This window comes from Ursus americanus, chromosome 4 (genome assembly GCF_024610735.1).
Source record: "Ursus americanus isolate L20-20 chromosome 4, mUrsAme1.1.p, whole genome shotgun sequence".
Classification (NCBI taxonomy): Eukaryota; Metazoa; Chordata; class Mammalia; order Carnivora; family Ursidae; genus Ursus; species Ursus americanus.
Window position 1 is genome coordinate 90,576,179 of NC_142130.1, and position 19,870 is coordinate 90,596,048.

At 43.5% G+C, this 19,870-nt stretch overlaps 1 protein-coding gene across 5 annotated transcripts in view; it reads right to left on the reverse strand.

The window, feature by feature from the left end:
* SETD4 (SET domain containing 4) overlaps positions 1-19,870 on the reverse strand; it is a 91,293-nt gene that overhangs the window by 41,644 nt on the left and 29,779 nt on the right. For 2 of the 5 annotated variants that reach the window (XR_015724264.1, XR_015724263.1), the window contains one exon: positions 6,676-6,813. The exons of 2 other annotated variants lie outside the window; for them this stretch is intronic. Coding sequence is in view for 1 of the 3 variants with exons in the window: in XM_087861783.1 (XP_087717909.1) it covers positions 6,793-6,813 (21 nt within the window). In the remaining 2 variants the exon portion in view is untranslated. Of the gene's footprint in view, positions 1-5,846; positions 6,814-19,870 lie in introns of those variants that run through there. One more of the 5 variants, XM_087861783.1, reaches the window with a different exon arrangement.

Here is a 19,870-nt window from a genome sequence, read left to right on the forward strand (position 1 = left end):
ACCGCTTCCCGGCGCCCGAACACGGCGGCTCCCTCCCCCTTCCGTTTATCTTCCGATATCTGTGCACAGTTTCATGGCTCCCCGCTTCGTACCTCAATACTCAGCGCTGGAGATGTTCATTTGTAGAGATCCAGATGCGTCTTCCTGCGTCTCAGGCTGGTTCCGTGGTTGTTTAGGCTGGTCTGGTACCGATCCAGCTCGACTCGGAGGACCGGCTGAAAACGGTGTCTCCTACTCCTCCGCCATCTTAACTCCTAACTCGGACTCCAGCACATTTTAACTGGGTTCTTTGCTCTCAGTTTGCACTAAATGTTTATATCACTCAAATTCATATGTTGAAGCCCTAACCATCAAGTGCCGGAAACTTTGGAATTAATTAGCCCTGGATGAGGTCATGAGGGTGAGCCCCCATGATGAGAAGAGTGCCCTATAAGAAAACGAAGAGACTGGAGCTCGTTCACTCTCTGCAATGTGAAGACATCTGCAAAACCAGCCACCTGCAGACCAGGAAGAGGGCCCTTACCAGACACGCAATCTGCCAGCACGCTGAACTTGGACTTTCAAAATCTCAGACAGCGAGAAATAAACGTCTGTTGGTTAAGCCGCTCAGTCTATGGTATGTTTGTTACAGCAGCCCGAGCAAACTAAGACAGTGTCACAAGGCTGAAATCAACTTGTTAGCCAGGTACATTGTCATTCAGAGACCCCATGAGGGAAAGACCCACTTCCAAGCAGCTTCAAGTTGTTGACAGTATTGATTTCCTTGGGGCTGTATGACTGAGGTCCCCATTTTCTTGCTACAGTTGTCGGCTGGGGAGCACTCTAGCTACTGGAGGATGCTCTCAAGCCCTTGCCACGTAGCCTCCTCTCTGCCAGAGGCCCCCTCACACTTCAAATCTATCTCTTCAGAAGGCACTCGGTCCCTTTTAAGGGCCCAGCTGATTAGATCAGGCCCACTTAAGACCACCTTTCTTTTGATTAACTCAAAGTCAACTGATTTGGAACCTTAATTATATCTGAAAAATCCCTTCACTTATGTCACATAACATACCCTAATCATTGTGCCATCCACACATCCACACATCCACACATCCAGGAAGGGGAATTACATAGGGTGTGTGTTCCAAGGGGAAGAAATGTGGGACCAATTCTATTGGCCTCGCTTCTCTGGGGAACCCTGACGAATATACATGGTCATTCTGTGAGTGACAATTCAGGCTCCACTGTATGGCTCTCCAAACCCAATCTGTCCTTTATTTTACCCACTTTCATGCAAGGGACAAAAATGGTAAACCCCTTAAGGACTTAAGGATTTTTTAATGTTCAGGGCAGCCTAAAGGGTCCCAGCAAAGTTATATTCCAGGGAACCTTGAGGCTGTACTTGGTCTGCTTTACACGGAAGCCAGTGACTGTCTGATCTCTTTGATGCTACTTTTCTGCAGGTACAATTTATGTTCTCCCAGCCTGATGACATAGAAAATGGGAGACAATAAAGAAAACAGGGAATACTATTGCACAGGAGGCAATAATCACTCTCCAATATTTTCAGCTGCACATAACTGAAAACCCAACAAAAAGGAGCTTAAATGATAATAAAGACATGAGTTACTTCATATAGCAAGAGATCCACTATGGTGGGGGGGAGGGGGAAGAGAGAGAGAGAAAGGAAGGCTCCAGGGTTGATTTTTCAGTTGCTCATAAAGAGCTCTCCCTTTTTCTTCTTTCCTTCTTTCTAGTCTGCTATCCTCAGGGTATTGACTTGGGATGATTCCCCTCATAGTCCTAAAGAGGCTGCCACAGGTCCAAGCATCACACAGAGATGACAACTAGAAGCACAAAGGTACTATTCCTTCTTACTTGCCTCTTTACATTACAGAATAGAGCATGAGGAGCCCTACGTTATGCTACACAGTAAAAAAAAAAAAAAAAAAAGAACACCAATACTTCACAAACTCTTCCAAAGAAAAGAAAGGAAATACTTCCAAACTTATTTCATGAGGTGAGATTACCTAATTACCCTGATACCAAAACCAGACAAGGATATGAGAAAACTATAGCCAAAATCCCTTAATGAATACAGATAGAAAAATCATCAACAACATAGTAAGAAACCCAATCCAGCAACATATAAAAAGGATTATGCTCCATGACCAAATGGGATTTGTTCCGGGAATGCAAGGTTGGTTGATATGAAAATCAATCAGTGTAATACATTTTATTAAGAAAATACAAGGACAAAAACCACATGATCAGACACGGAAAAAGCATTTGGCAAACTCCAATACTCTTTGATGATTAAAAAAAAAAATTCAGTAAAGTAGGAATAGAAGGGAACTTTCTCAACCTGATAAAGGACATCTGGAAAAACCCAAAGCTAACATTATACTTAAGGTGAAAGACCACAAGTTTTCCCACTAATAGTACAAGAAAGACAAGAATAAGAGGGTGACTGCACTTACTGTGGTAAGCACCGAGCAAAGGACAGAATTTTCAAATCACTATGTCATGCACCTAAAACGAATATAACACTGTATGTAGCACATGCTTGCTTCTGGAATACAGAAGGGGGACAAAACCATTACTTCTTTAAAAAGTAATTTATTCCTTAAAATACTTTCTTAAAAATGTTTCAGTAATTACATTAGCAATATTCATTTTTACCTATAAAATGACTAGTTTTTTGAGATCTTTACATGGCTGCTTCACTCAATCTGTGGATAAATCTGATTATAAAAGTCACCAAAAAGAGCAGTGTCATTTGCCTTATTTCTCTACAAGACTTTGTATTTTCTAAAACTCTGAGTCCACTCACGGGATGTGTGTGTGTATTAGATGTACATACATCTATACAGCTTGGATGTAAATGTCATCCATTATATGTCATCGTGGGTTGAATGGAGTTGAAATGAATCAGGACATGCTACCCCAAAATATGTCATTTTAGCAGAGGGCTTTTTGGGTTACAGTCAATTGAGAAACAGTAGATGCAGGAGAACTCTCTGCCCTCTTCCTTTCTGCCTAAAATCAAGGCACAAATTTCTGTCTGTAAAGGTGCTCCTCCCCCTGTCCCTGTACCAGGAAAAGGAAAACAACTCTTAATCGCCAGGGACTCCTATCACTGGAGATTGCCAACTTTAGTCTGCATAACAATCCTTACTAAATAGCCCTTGTTTTCCATTAGTTTCCCCATATATTTACTTTCCCAAAATCTACCCTCTTCCCAGACGCCCAAACCCCTTTTTCTTTGTCTAGCCACTTCTCTACATTATCACCTTTTTAAAAACGGTATATAAGGCCTCAAGCCTAACTATTTCTTTGGGTTTTGTTTTCTATGTAGCCCCTATGTGCATGCAAAATAAATGTTTTCTCCTATTGATCTGTCTTTTGGCAGTTTAATTCACAAGGCCCTGTCACTGAACCTAAAAGAGTAGAGAAAAAGGTTTTTCCCTCCCCTACAGTGTCCCCCCACCTACCTGCCCACCACCAAAAGAAATGTCTAAGTCATAAGCCCCAGTGCCTTTGAATGGAACCTTATTTGGAAATAAGGTTTCTATGGATGTAATTAAGTGAAGGATTTCAAGATGAGCTCATCCTAGATCAACCAGGTGTACCCTAAATCCAATGACAAGTCCTTCTTTTTTTTTTTTTTTAAGATTTTATTTATTTTAGAGAGACAGACCTTGAGCAGCGATGAGGGGCAGAGGGAGAGAATCTCAAGCAGACTCCACGTTGAGTGCAGAGCCTGATGCAGGGCCCAATCCCGTGACCCCAACCCCATGACCCCAATCCTATCACGACCTAAGCCAAAACCAAGAGCGAGACACTTCTTAAGCATCTGGGCCACCCTGGTACCCCCCAAAGAGAAGTTCTTTTAAGAGAAAAGGAGTAACAGAGAGACAGAAAAAAGGTGATATGACCATGGCAGCAGAGATTGGGATGATGTAGCTACAAGCAAAGGAATCTCAAGGATTGTCAGCAACTACCAGAAACTAGCAGAAAGGTGTGGAACAGACTCCTCCTTAGAGCCTCCAGAAGGAACCAACTCTACTGACACCTTGATTTCAGACTTCTGGCCTTCAGGACTGTGACAGAATAAAACGCTATTCTTTTTGTTGTTTTTGTTTTTTAAGATTTTAATTATTTGTTTGGGGGAGGGGGAACAGAAGGGGAGGGAAAGAAAGAATCTCCAGCAGACTCCACACTGAGCACAAGCCTGACATGCAACTCCGTCTCACAACCCTGAGATCATGACCTGAGCCGAAATCAAGAGTCAGACCCTCAACCAACTGAGCCACCCAGGCGCCCCTAAAATGCTATTGTTTTAGGCCACCAGGCTTGTGGTTATTTGTTATGGCAGCCCTAAGAAACTAATACATAGGTATTGCAGCAGGAAAAAAAAATGTCACCACAGTACAGATTTTGTACTTCATCCTTGTCAGTCAAGCCCCAGGGAGGTGAGCAGATGTATCGGGGCCAAAAGAGTCTGTCTGAGATTGGAGCATGCTGGGTGTGGTGGTTTTGTGTCTACCAAACACCAGGTAAATAACTAGGCCTGATTCAAAACCAGTGACCAAGAGAAGTACCTCTCCAACAGAGCCACCAAATGGAGAAAGTACATATTCTGTGAGATCTGAAGCAGGAGTCAGGAAGGAGCCCTATTCTGGAAAGGGCCAGATAGTAAATATTTTCAGGTCTGTGAGCCATATGGTCTCTGTCACAACTGCTCAACTCTCCTGTTGTAAGGGGAAACAGCCATAGACAACTGGTAAACAAATAGACATGGCTGTGTTACAATTAAACTCTATTTACAAACTTCTGGGTACACACCCAAAAACACTGAACGCTGAGACTCAAACAGATATTGTACATCCATGTTCACAGCAGCATTATTCACAATAGCCAAGAGGTAGAAACATCCCAAGTGTCCACCAACTGATGAATAAATAACAAAATATGTTATATATTATTCAGCCACAAAAAAAAGAAGAAAATCCTGTAACATGCTGCAAAATGGATAACCCTTAAGGACATGATGCTAAGTGAAATAAGTCAGTTACAAAAGGACAAATACTATATGATTCCCCCCCTGGGAGGTATCTAAAGGAGTCAAGCTATTAGAAACAGAAAGTAGGGGGCGCCTGGGTGGCGCAGTCGTTAAGCGTCTGCCTTCAGCTCAGGGCGTGATCCCAGCGTTCTGGGATCGAGCCCCACATCAGACTCCTCTGCTGGGAGCCTGCTTCTTCCTCTCCCACTCCCCCTGCTTGTGTTCCCTCTCTCGCTGGCTGTCTCTCTCTCTGTCAAATAAATAAATAAAATCTTAAAAAAAAAAAAAAAAAAAAGAAACAGAAAGTAAAATAGAAGTCCCCAGGGGCAGAGGGGAGAGGGAAAAGGGGAGGTATTATTCAACCGGTATAGAGTTTGTTTTGCAAGACGAAAAAGTTCTAGACATCTGTCACACAACAATGTGAATACAGTTAACCCTACTGAACTGTACATTTAAAAATGGTTAAGATGACAAATTTTATGTCACTTGTTTTTATCACAAAGAAAAAAAGCAGCAACGCAAGATGAGCAAGTTCTGGAGATCTGACGCCATGACCATAGTTAACAGTACTATTTTGTATACCCGAAATTTGCTAGAAGGGTAGATCTTTCTATTTTTTAATAATAATTTTTATTATGTTATGTCACCATACAGTTTATCCTTAGTTTTTGATGTAGTGTACCATGACTCATTATTTGCGTATAACACCCAGTGCTCCATGCAATACGTGCCCGCCTTAATACCCATCATCAGACTATCCCAGGCCCCCACCCCCCTCCCCTCTGAAGCCCTCAGTTTGTTTCCCAGAGTCCACAGTCTCTCATGGTTCATTCCCCTTCTGTTTACCCACCCCCTTCATTCTTCCCTTCCTTCTCCTACCGATCTTCCTACGATTTCTTATATTCCATAAAAGGGGGCAGATCTTAAGTGTCTTCACCACAAAGAAAAAAAAATTATACAGTAACTATGTGAGGTGATGGATATGTTAATTAGCTGGATTGTGGTGATTATTTCATAATGTAAAAATATGTCAAATCATCAGGTCGTACACCTTAAATACATACAATGCTTAATTCTCAATCGAACCTCAACAAAGCCTGAGGAGCAATGAATCCCTAACACACATCACATCATTGATGAACCTCGAAAACATGAGGCTAAGTTAAATAAACCGGACAAAAAAGGACACATAGTATACGATTCCATCTCAATGAAACATCTAGAATAGGCAAATTATAGGAGCAGAAAGTAGACCAGAGGCTACCTGGTGCTGGGGGCGGGGGCAGGGAGTGGGAGGAGGAGTCACTGATTAATGGACACAGAGTTTCCACCTGAGGTGAGGAAGTTTTGGAAACAGACCCCGGTGACGCTTACACAACATCGTCCTCAGTGCCGCTAAACTACTATGCTTCAAAACGGCTACGATGGCAAGTTTTATGTTATGCATATTTTACCACAGTTTTTTAAAGTTTGCATTTAGAAAAAGAAAACACTTTATTTACAAAAATAGGGAGTGGTTGTAGTTTGCTGACCTGTGATCTAGAGTTTCCAGGATACTGAGAGGACCCTTGGTGTCCGTTCTTACTCCAGAATGACCCCAGGGTAGTGGCTACAGGGTGGTAAGGACTCACCATGAGCTCTGAGACCCTGTGTCGCTTCCTTCTTAGGACGCACATATGCACATCTGGAACATGGAGCAAGGTGGATTTCTATTAGGATGTGTGACTTGAAAAAGCCTCCAAGCTCTGTCACCTAACTGTGCTGTGTGCCTAGGAGAGAAAACACAGAGGGACCGTCTGGCAGAGCGAGCCACCCAGCGGTTCAGGACACCCAATCCCAGTTCGCCGCATTGCTGTCAGTCACATCCCCTCTGCTCGCGACCTCAATTTGATCCGATGCTTCTACTCTGCTGTATCCAAAAGCACGCTGCTTACAACCAAGACTAAGTGAGAGGGCATTACACGTTTGCGGACGGCTGCCAGCATCCTTAGGTGTATTTTCATCCAGAAGAATAAACAGCCTCATAGAAACAGACATGAAACGTGAGGCTCAAAGTCATAATTCAACGTATAACAACCTGCAAACCGGCGCAGGTTTATTAGACAGCTAATAAAAATAAATCATGGAGGTGTTTTTAAAATGACTTCCCATGTGTTGTGGTTACTTCTCGGGCATACTGTAAATTAACTGTGAAGTGCTACTTCCTGCAGGGATTTTTTTTTTCTTTCAAATATAAAGGGGTTATAAGGCTAAAGAATGCAGACACGCATCATGTCTGCAGAAATCATAAAAAAAGATCAAATGTAATATTTTCTTTCAACATGGGCGACTGCTTTGAGATTTTCCATTCAAGCAGCCTTGAACACAGCCTCCAGCGTTTGCCAGTTACTCCTGACAAATACCATTTGGGCCTGAGTGATGTTGTAAGTGAAATAAAACAGTGGGAGGGAAAAACCAGAACATGATAAAAGGCATTTTTTTTGGTCTGCTGAGAACTTACTGTAAGTTATACATTCATGAGGAAAGGCCTTGCTTCCTGCCAGTGACGGACCCCATGTGATTTTGAGTTCTAAGGTGACTTTTGTTTGACAGTAATAGGAAGGGAAGACAAAACTCAGTTTTCATGTTCCTTAAAAGGGAGTCAGCTCTTTTTTCCCCCCTCACAAAGAAAAAAATGTATATAAACAAAAGAAGAGACACCAGGCACTGTTCCCCATCATTCCGCATAAATATGAGCTAATGTGCGGGAACAATGCCGTGAAATCAGCCTGTCCGGGACGCCTGTGGCTGCCAGCAGCTCCACCTGGCTCTATCTGTGAGTCAGGAGCATGTCCGAACCTGCTGTGGGTAACCAAAGCCACAAAAAAGGAAAGGCACAGCCAGGATTCAGAGTGCAGTTGTCTGCCCTCCCTCCAACCCCCAGAAACCCATGGATGGCCTGAGGGAAGCAAATAAGAAGGCTGCCCCCATCCCCATGGCCTCATTCTTTAAGATTCCAACCAAACTCATCCCTACTCTTAACCGCAGGGTTACAGGAAGTCGGCAAGCAGTCCACAGAAATGTCCCGAAAGACCTTGTATGGGTATAAAGCCCACAGGGCATCAAGCAGACCAGGGCTGTGTTCAGGCAAGGAAGGGACCTTACCTAGTGACCCGTTGAGCTGGGCCTTCTTCATCTGTCAGACAGAGAACAGTCATGTCGAGGATGGAATCCATTCATGGATGGCACCCATCTGGTACCGTGCCAGCCCCTAGTCGCTAGGCAGTCCCTGGAAACACTAAGGAAACACTGGCCAGTCTAAAAGTCCCTGGACTCTTCCAGTCCAGGCCCACCAGTGCTAATGCATCTACAGTGGCTCAGTGACTTCGTAAGAACACTGTTGCATTAGCATCTATCCGTTCCCCGTGAAGGTGAACCTCAGAAATGTGCGTTAGGAAGCCTGCAGCTCCACAGCCAACTGCCCGGCAGCTCGCCGGCATGGAGTGTAGGTGAGAAACTGGCAGCTTCTGTGGGGCCACCTCACCTGGTACTGCAGGGGGGACTGGGAACAGCCCAAAGTAAAAGGGGCAAAACCATAATTGCTCTGATAATCCAGCCTCTCAGCAGAACCCACAGCCCCGCCCCACTCTCTGTAGATAAGCCGGCTCCAACGGGATGCCTTTGGTCAAGGACCAGCACCCCCAGCTGTGCTATACTGACGGCTGTTGGTCAGACCCGCCCAGCAGACTGATAAGACTCTACCAAACACAATTCCTGGAGCTAGACATGCTCCTGAGACGCAGCTTTGCTACATTTCGCAAGAACACACGTCTTGTGACAGTGCAGACTCTGATTCAGTAAGTCGGGGGGACCTGAGACTCTGCATTTCTAACAAACTCCCAGGGGAGCTGATACTGTCGGTCTGCATTTCAACCTTTGAGGAGCAGGGCTCTATGTGAGCCCAATAAAAGATGCTGACACCACTTAGCTTGCTGAGGGTAGTTCCTGGTGGCCGTGGCCTCCCCTAGACTCCTGCCACTAGTAAGCCATAAAAGAAAAAGGAGGGGTTCTCACAGTTGCCCCCCGCCGTTGTTTGGTCTTACTGGTATCAGAGACACTGTCTTCTGGATAAAGAAACAGAATATTTCATCTTTCACACAATTTCTGCTGATGTTTGTGCCCATATGAGCCGTGGCTCCCAATCCAGGCTATGCTGTGGCTGCCTGCTCTGAATATTGACCTACACCAATCAGAAAGAGCTCATTACCCCAACCTGAAGACTCTTAAGATCTGTTTCCCAAACAGGTAGCCACCACCAGTAAGGCAATTCCAATCAGATAAACAGTCATTTGCATTTCCTCTACTCTTTCGATTAAGGGGGGAAAATCCAATACTGTAGTAAGGGCCTCGTGCAGGTCTTGCCAGCACACTCTAGACGAAACGCCAAAGAGAAAACAAGCATCCACTCAAGGCAAAGCCAGAACGTGTATCAGTAGCAGGTGTAGAAGGAGCGAGAAATCAAAAGGAAAGAGATGCGCCAGGAGCTCCCCCATCTGCAAGGTGAGTCAGTCTTGATCTAAGGACAGATCATGGAAGCACAGAGAGAGTCCAGCAGACCAAAGAAATCATTTCAAATAGGACCGCCGGCCTAGCCACTGTGTGACGGGATCTGAAGGCTGTCAGCCGCCTGTGGACAGGGAAATCCAAGGACACCGTGGCGTTTTCACTCCACCTTGAAGCTCTGTCTTCAGATCAAATGCACGCACCTCTAATGACAGATGGGCCAGCCCTCCCATCAGTCAGAAGGAATGGCTCCTTGCCAGCTCTCGCCACAAAATGCACCATTTTCTAATTCCAGAAACATCTCGCAGAAGAGAAGTCACAGGACTACACCCCTTTCTCTGTGGGGGTGGTCAATTCGAACTCCTTTAAAAGCTCCCCTTCCTCTATTTGCCTGCGTGTTGGGACCTGAGTCCACATGCTATCGGTGATGTTAGAAATGAAAACCTGCTATCTGGTGCTAGACATTGTTTCTTAAAAGAAAGTGCTAAATATCAACATATCTTTATGGCTTGTCTGTAGGCAGAGCCTGGGCAGTTTCTGCATCTTTTCAAACTCCCTTCCCCAACCCAACTCCCTCCTCCGAGCTCAACACACCTGGCCCTTGTCTGGCAGCTGTCACCTTGAACTAACGTTTATCCGCCTGTGTTTCTCACCCAAGGAGATCCAACACCCCCCAGAGGACATGAATCTCTGCATTTTACCCCAGTAGCAACACAGAGTTGTTTTGCCTTGTCTGGATCCTACTAACAGCTGAAAAAAATGATAGTCTGCTGCCTCATTTTGACGGAGCCTCAGCCCGGCGGTCTTCTTGTGCCATCTAGTGTACGAAAACAGAAGTGCCTCGGCTTGCGGCAAAGTCCCACGAAGATTCAGAGATCCGTTTTGTCTATTTCGGGCACCCAGCCGAACACTTGGGACACTAACAGGTATGACTTGTTTTTAAAAGAGTTGCATGAAAAGAACTAAAATGCACTAAGCATCTGTTGTGGTCTGGCCACCCATACTTCAATGTACTCACTGAACCAAATGTTAAGGCATTTGAGCTTGGGATTAATCTGTTCTCAGTATGGATTGGCACCATTTAAAACACTAATTTCAGCAGCATAAACGTGTGTGGTAGTATAGCAATGGGCACTCTGTATCCCACCTCCCAAACTCCTGTCACTGTACACACTGGAAAACCAGAGAGTTCCACCTAGGACTAGTTAACGCAGCTTTTCTCCTATAGAGCAGAGCCTCAGAAAGGGAACTGTGACATACATCAGAGTCACCTGAAAGCTTTAGGGCCCCAATATCTTGGCACACCCCAGACCAATTAAATCAGAGCCTATGGGCTGGGACCCAGGCTCAATAGTTTATAAAGCTCTGCCTTGTGCAAGGGAGGTGACATCAGTCAACAAGATGGAGGGCTAGGGGGTCCCAATGCTCATCATCCTCACAAAAAAAAAAAAAAAAAAAAAACAGTTTATAAACAACTACGAAGCAATGAAAATAACTCAGGGAAAGCTCTGGGCCACAATTTTTTAAAAAGCAGCAAAAACCCTGCAGAGCTTAAAATCCAAGCTTGGTCACATCGAAAAAGACAGGAAGTGTTTTACCCACATCTCCCCATTCTCAAGTCAAGAGCAGCTTAGTGCATGGGGGATATACTCGGGGGAAGCTGCTCTTATGGGGTAAAGGAGAACAGGAGAACTCCAGCAAGCCACACCACTGTGGATGTTTGCAGCCTTTGCTACCGTGGCCTCCCACGGTCTACACCAGTACTGATCCCAGCTGATGGAGCTGCCTGGACTTCCCAGCACTGAGTCCCCTCCTCATGGCTTGAGCTGTCCCTGCAATAAGATCTGCCCTCAGAAACCCTGTCACTGCTGTGCCCAGCTCTTTGAGATCAAGACTTCACAGTGCCTCACCATATACAAGATGGGAGCTGCCACTGCCCTGAGCCCTGCCCTCAACTCAGGCTGCAGCTTTGTCCCCTGACAGGGGCTACCCTGTGACCCTTCACTGATGGGGCTGTGCTGCCACTGCTCGGAACCCCACCGTCCAGGTTCCAGGTTGCTGCTCTGAACCACCACCACCAGGACACAGTATCACTGCTCTGATCCCTGTCCCTGGGTTCCAGGTCAAAGCTCTGAACTGTCATTGCCAGGGGTACCGCTGCTGCCCTAGGTCTTGCTCCCTGGATCCTAACATGGGGCTTTAATAGGCCATCATTAGACATGTGCTTCTGCTATCCTAAAACTGCCCCTGAGGCCAAAGTCGGGACTGTGACCCACCACCATCCACAGGCTCTGCTGCTACTGCCCCTGCCCTCTGGGCCCAAGCCACTGCTATTCCTTGCTATTCCCAGGCCTGAGCCGCTGCTGCATCATCTACCTGCCAGAATCACTGCAAGACCCAGAGACCCAGACCCTGGTTTCACAAGGTTCTACATACACCTGCACCTTAGACATCAGTGCCCCCGCTGCAGCAAGTGCACCTGTGCCCCAGGGCCCAGGCACTGTGTTAGTTCTACACGCATCCGATCCCAGGACTTCAGCTCGCCTATTGCTCTGAGTGCCAGCATTCCAGACTACAGGCCAAGAAGGATCCCCTTTTCCTAGAACTTCCTCCCGCAGGCAAAAACAGAACAGAAGATCCTAGCAACCTTCGCCTCTGAATATCCCAACAGCCTTAGTCACCACGCCACCCACAGTCTTGGCTACAGAAAACACCCACAGGTCTGTGCCTGCACGGACCTCAGCTGGTGCAACTGCATGGAGACTACACTGCTGTGCCTTCCAAGAATGAAAGACACTGCATCCCACCCAGCTGGCATCCTTGTAGCCACTTCTAGGTGAAAGTCTTTCCCCAAGGCCAAAGTCAGTCAAACGGCTGGAAGAGGTGAATGCACCCTCAAATGTGCAAACAGCAACACAAAGCCATCAGAAACAGGACAAAGCAAACATGACACCACAAAAGGAACATGATTTTTCAGTAACCAATCCCAAAGAAATGCAGATCGGTGAGTTACGAAAAAAAATTTAAAATAATCATTTTAAGGCATTTTAAAAAGGAAGCTCAGTCAGATTTAAGAGAACACAGACAATTTAATGAACTCAGGAAAATAATACATGAGCAAAATGAGAAGTTCAACAGAGACATAAATCATACAAAAAGAACCTAATCAAGACTCTGAGCTGAAAGCATACAATGAACGAAATTAAAAATACAACAGAAAGCTTCAACATTAGGCTCCATCAGGCAGAAATAAGAATCTGGAAACTTGAAGACAAGTCATGGTGAAATTATCCAGTTAGAGGAGAAAAAAGAAATTAGAATGGAAAAGAGTGAAAAAAAACCCTAGGTGAATTATGGAACACATCCAATGAAACAACATGTGTACTATGGGTGTCCCAGAAGAAGAGACAGAGAAAGGGACAGAAAACTTACTTAAAGAATGGCTGAATACTTCCCAAATCTGGGAAAAGTATGGCCGCCATCCAGGTACATGAAGCTCAAAAGTCCGCAGATACGGGGCGCCTGGGTGGCTCAGTCAGTTAAGCGTCTGCCTTCGGCTCAGGTCATGATCCCAGGGTCCTGGGATCGAGTCCCGCATCAGGCTCCCTGCTTCTCCCTCTGCCTCTGCCTCTCTCTCTCTCTCAATACCTCTCTCGGTCTCTCATGAATAAATAAATAAAATCTTTAAAAAAAAAAAGTCCCCAGATACAACCCAAAGAGATCTTCACCAAGATTCAAAATCAAAGACAAAAAGAGAATTTTGAAAACAGCAAGAGAAAAAAGATTAATCATATATGAGGCTATCAGCAGATTTCTCATCAGCAGCCTTGCAGGCCAGGAGAGGAGAGAACATATTCAAAGTGCTCAGGGGAAAAAAAACCGTCAACCAAGAACACTTTACCCAGCAAAGCTGTCCTTAAGAAGTAAAGGAGAAATAAAATCTTTTGCAAACAAACAAAAATTGAGGGAATTTACCACCACCATATCTGCCTTATAAGAAATGCTAAAAGGAGTGGAGGCTGAAACAAGAACACTAATTAGTGACATGAAAACAGATGGAAGTATAAATTCACTAGTAAAGGAAAACATGCCACCAAATTCAAAATACTCTAATACTGCAAAGGTGGTGTGTAAATCACTTCGAATTCCAAAGGGTTAAGAGGCAAAATACAGGTTAAGAGACAAAAAAGAGTAAAAATAACTACAGCACCAATATTTTGTTAATGGATAGATAATATAAAAAGATGTAAATTAGGACATCAACAACATAAACTATGTGAGCAAGTAAATGTGTAGAAGATTTTTATGCAATTCAAGTTATCAGCTCAAAATAGTCATAATTATAAGATGTATTATAAAAATTTCATGATAACCACAAAGCAAAAATCTATAACAGATACAGGAATGATAAAGACAACAGAATCAAAGCATACCACTGTAAAAAAAATCATCCGCTCACAAAGACAGCAAGAGAGGAAGAAAGGAACAAAGCAACTACAAAACAATCAGAAAAAGCAATTAACAGGATGGTGATAGTAAGTCTTTACCGATCAGGAATTACTCTAGGGGCGCCTGGGTGGCTCAGTCGTTAAGCCTCTGCCTTCGTCTCAGGGCGTGATCCCAGAGTCCTGGGCATCCCACGTCAGGCTCCTCCACTGGGAGCCTGCTTCTTCCTCTCCCACTCACCCTGCTTGTGTTCCCTCTCTCACTGGCTGTCTCTCTCTCTCTGTCAAATGAATAAATAAAATCTTTAAAAAAAAAAAAAAGGAATTACTCTAAATGTATATGGTTTAAATTCCCTAACTAAAAGCAATGAGTGGCTGAATAGATAAAAAAATACGGATTTAAAAAAAAACAACTAAATGCTGCTCACAAGAGACTCACTTAAGCTTTAAGGACACTCATTGAAAGTAAAGGATGGAAAAAGATATTCTGTGCAAAAGAAAAGTGAAAGAGAGCAGGGATAGCTATACTTACATCAGACAAAATAGACTTTAAGTCAAAAACCTAACAAAGAAAGTCATTATATAATGATGAAAGGATCGGTTCATCAAAAGGATATAACATCTGTAAAAATCTACATACCCAATACTGAAAAACCTATATATAAATTAAACAAGTATTAACAGATGTGAAGGCAAAAATAGATGGCAATGGAACAATAGTAGGGAACTTTAATACCTCACTTTCAATAGATCATTCAGAAAGAAAATCAGTAAGATAATAATGTACTTGAATGACACTTTAAACCAAATGTACCTAACAGATATATACAGAACGTTCTATCCAACAGCAGCAGAAAACACATTCTTCTCAAGCACACATGAAACATTCTCCAGAATAAATCATATGTTGGGTCATAAAATAAGTATTAAGAAATTTAAGAACACTGAAATCATATCAAGTATCTTTTCCAACCACAATGGTTGAGACTGGAAATTAGCAACAAGAAGAAAGCTGGAAAGTTTACAAATATGTGAAAATTCAACAACACACTTCTTAACAACCAATGGGTCAACAAAGAAGTCAAAAAAACATCTAGAAGCAAACAAAAATGGAAACACAACACACCAAAACTTATGGGATGCAGCCAAAGCAGTTCAAAGAGGAAGGTTTATAATAACAATGCTTACAATAAGAAAAAAGATGTCAAATAAACAACCTAACCTTATACCTCAAGGAACTGGAAAAAGAAAAACAAACCAAGCCCAAAGTTAGAGCAGAAATAAATGAAATAAAGACTAGAGAGGGGCACTTGGGTGGATCAGTCAGTTAAGCATCTGCCTTAAGCTCAGGTCATAATCTCAGGGTCCTGGGATCGAGCCCCGTGTCAGGCTCCCTGCTCAGCAGGGAGCCTGCTTCTCCCTCTCCTTCTTCCCCTCCCCCTGCTCCTGCTTTCTCTCTCTCTTTCTAATAAATAAATAAAATCTTTTGAAAAAAGACTAGAGAAACAATAGAAAATACCAACAAAACTAAGAGTTGACTTTTTGAAAAAATAAAACTGACATTTAGCTAAACTAAGAAAAAAAGACTCAATAAAAAAAAAATGAAAGAAGAGACATTACAATTGATACCACACAAATTCTAAAGATCCTAAGAGACAACTACGGTCCACTATATGCCAACAAATTAGATAATTTAGAAGAAACTGATAAATTCCTAGAAACACACAACTTACCAAACTGAATCATGAAGTAATAGAAAATTTGAACAGACCAATAACAAGCAAGGAGACTGAATTAGTAATCAAAATTCTCCCAACAAATAAAAGCCCAGGACCAGATGGCTTCACAGGTGATTTTTACCAAACATTTAAAAATTAATACCAATCCTTTTCAAACTCTTCTAAAAACTGCAGAGGAAGGAACACTTCCAAACTCATTTTATGAAGCCAGCATTACCATGATACTGAAAGCAGACAAGGACACCACAAGCAAAGAAAATTGCAGGCCAATATTCCTGATGAACTCAAATGCAAAAATCCTCAATAAAATACTAGCAAATCAAATTCAAGAACACATTAAAATGATCACACACCATGATCAAGAAGGATTCATCCACGGGATGCAAGGATGGTTGAACATAAGCAAATCTATAAATGTGATACACTACATTAACAAAATAAAGGATAGAATCATACAATCATTTTAATAGATGCAGAAAAAGCATTTGACAAAATTCAACAGCCTTTCATAATAAAAACTCTCAACAAATTAGGTACAGAAGAAATGTTCCTCAGCATAACAGAAGTCATATATGACGAGCCCACAGCTACATCATATACAATGGTGAAAAATTAAAAGCCTTTCCTCTAAGATCAGGAATAAGGCCATTTCTATTCAACATAGTACTGGAAGTCCCAGCCACAGCAATTAGGCAAGAAAAAGAAATAAAGGCATCCAAATCAGAAAGAAGATGTAAATTACCTGTTTGCAGATGACATGATCTTATACATAGAAAACCTTAAAGACTCTGCCAAAAATCTGTTAGCAATAATAAGTTCAGTAAAGAAGCAGAATACAAAATCAATATACAGAAATCTGTTGCATTTCCACACATTAATAACAAACTATCTGAAAGACAAATTAAGAAAGCAATCCCACTTAAAACAGCATCAAAAACAATAAAATACATAGGAATAAATTTAACCAAGGAGATGAAGGACCTGTACACTGAAAACTATGACACTGATGAAAGAGATTAAAGAAGACATGAATAAATGTAAAGATATTCCATGTTCACGGATTAAAAGAATTAATGATGTGAAGATGTTCATACTACCCAAAGTGACCTACAGATTCAATGCAGTCCCTATCAAAATCGTAATGGCATCTTTCACAAAAATAGAAAAAAGTATCCAAAAATTTGTATGGAACCACAAAAAACCCCAAGTGGCTAAAGTGATCCTGAAAAATAAAGAACAAAGTTGGAGGCATGGCACATCCTGATTTCAAGTTATATTACAAAGATAGAGTAATCAGAATAGTATGCTATTGGCATAAAAACCATCACATGGAAGAGAACAGAGAGCCAAGACATAAACCCACACGTACACGGTCAACTAAATTTTGACAAGGCCACCAAGAACACACAATGGGAAAAGGATAGTCTCTTCAATAAATGGTGCTGGGGAAACTGGATATCCACATGCTATCTTATACCACTCACAAAAATTAACTCAAAACAGATCAAAGATTTAAATGTAAGACCTGAAACCATAAAACTCCTAAAAGAAAACATAGGGGAAAAGATCCTCGACATGGGCCTTAACAATGATTTCTTGGCTAAGACATCAAAAGTACAGCTAGGCTGCCTTTTGGGATCACTCACCCCTTCTCGCCCCTCTGCCCTTTATGTGATGTGGATGTCACAGTGACAGGCAGGGGGTTGTACAACTGAAAACCACGGGGAGAGGGCTTGGCCCCTGGGGACCCCTGGACAGAACATCTTTCTCCTTGCACCTGGGTGCTGCTCATTCCCTGTTGTCAGTCTGCACAATGAGGTCGAGGAAGTTGCCTGTTAGAACATGAAAATGAGACAAAATAAAGCAAACCGCTGTAAGGGGGTCTATACCCGCCCTGCACTGTAGGCTGCCCATCTTTGAAGGCAGAAACAGGTATAAGTGACAAGTGACAGACTTGAATTCAGAGACTCCTGAGTTCTAATCCCAACTGTATGATGTGGACAGGTCCCATGACCCTTCCGTCCCTCAGTTTCTTCACCTCTGGTAAAACATGGAATACTTGCCCCATAAAGCTACTGTGAAATGAGATGGGAAAATCCTATGAGAATGTGCAGGCCAGCGCAGGCAGGAGCTTGGCTCCTGTTAGCGCCTTCTCCACCTCCTCCTGGGCTGGGGTGAGCATTTCCCTTTCTCCTCCAACTGCCTCACTCCCACTCTGATTCTTCTCTAGAATATGGTTTGGGGAGTCCATTTGGGAGAATGTCTAGATCTTACACTACGGAAGGAAAATGCAGGCCAGTGTGACGTCCACTAGAATCAGAAAGAAAACGCAGATTCTGATATGCAAATCCAGGGTCCAGAGCAAGCTCCTCAATCTCTAGGGGCTTCAACCACAAAATGAGGGGGTCTGAGTGGATCATCTCAAGGCCCTCTTTCACCCCAACCCTCTGACAGGACACGTATTCAGAGGCCCCCAGCCTCAGAGTCACACAATCTGGGGTCTGCCTAACGCTTCACATCGAGTCATGAGATGACCAAATAAAACCCAGGGCCCAGGGCCTCAGAGGGCACTCCTTCGTCAGAATCTCTAAATGAGTGGTTCACAAACAACGGGCACTGAAATCACCCAGGGGCTCACTGAAAATACATATTCCCAGTCTTCCCCCCCGAGATTCTGATACTATAGGTTTGGGATGGGCTCGTAGAACCTGGTAGTGTCTGATGCCATGATCAGGGCCCACATCCTAACAAGCATGCTCTTAATAAAAGTTTCAACTACCTGTGACCAAAGATAGCTCCACCCCCTCATGTGGCTCTGTGCTCACCTGCTGAATATCCTCAGCCCCGTTACTTCCCTTCTCTATACTCATTTGCTCCTCTATAAAATGTGGCTCAGGGACTGGGTTGCCATTTTTGAAGATGGGTTCCCTGGGCCATAAGTCTGCTCTTCTATATATTAAGGAGTCTCTTTGCTTATCAAAGTAAGTGCCAGGAGAGAGCAGATTTAAACAGGCAAGACTGTAACATCCAGCCCTCCAATGTTCTTCCAAGGATGACCGATCCAGCTACACTTTAACTTTACAGAGTCCTGATCAGGTGAGATCAGATGCCTCCCTAAGCCTGTGTGCACCTTTCACAAACACAGTCTTTGCTGTATGAACGTTACAAGCATGGTGTCTGGAGGTCGACAGAGGTTTGAATCCCACCTGTTCCCCTCAGTGCTAGGTGACCTCAGCAATAACTTCATGTTTACATTTACACAATCAGGAAAATATGACCTCATCAGATCATGGATCAGGATTAACAAGGTGATAAATGTAATGCACAGGCACTTACTGACACTGTCAGACTGACAGCCTCGGGACCTTTTTGGAAAAGCATTAGCTGCAAGTGAGAAGAGGAGTAGAATATTAAGCACTAACCTTACTTTATTAAAAAATAGATTTACTGACATACAACTCACAGACCGTACCACTGACCCATTTAAAGTGTACAATCCAAAGGGCCTCCGTATTCGTGCAAAGCCACACAGCCATCACAGCTTGAGAGCACTTCCGTCACCCCAGAGAGAAACCCTACGCTCTAGCCCTTGCCACCCAATCCCGGCGTGCCCCAGCCCGCCCCACCCGCCCCACAGCAGCCACTCATCTACTTCCCATCACTCGACATTTGCCAATTCTGCACATTTCATACAAATACAATTATATGTGGTCTTTTGCAACTGGGTTCTTTCATTTAGCACATTAAGGCTCATTTGTGTTGTAGCATTTATGAGTACTTTTTCTTTTCTGTGCCTGAATAAGATCCCATTTTATGGAAAAAATCTCATTTTATGTATCCATTCATCCACAGAGGAACCTTTGGGTGGGGGCTGTTATGAACAACTGCTATACGAACTGCTATGAACATTCATGTTCAAGTTTTTGTGTGGACATGTTTTCAAGTCTTGGGTATGCACCTGGGAGGGGAATTGCTGGGTCATAAACTCTGTGCTAAACCTTTGGAGGAACTGCCAGACTGTTGCTCAAAGCAACTGCACCACCTGACTCCCCCTCAGCAGGGTTAGAGGTTCCAATTGCTCCACATCCTCAACACTTCAT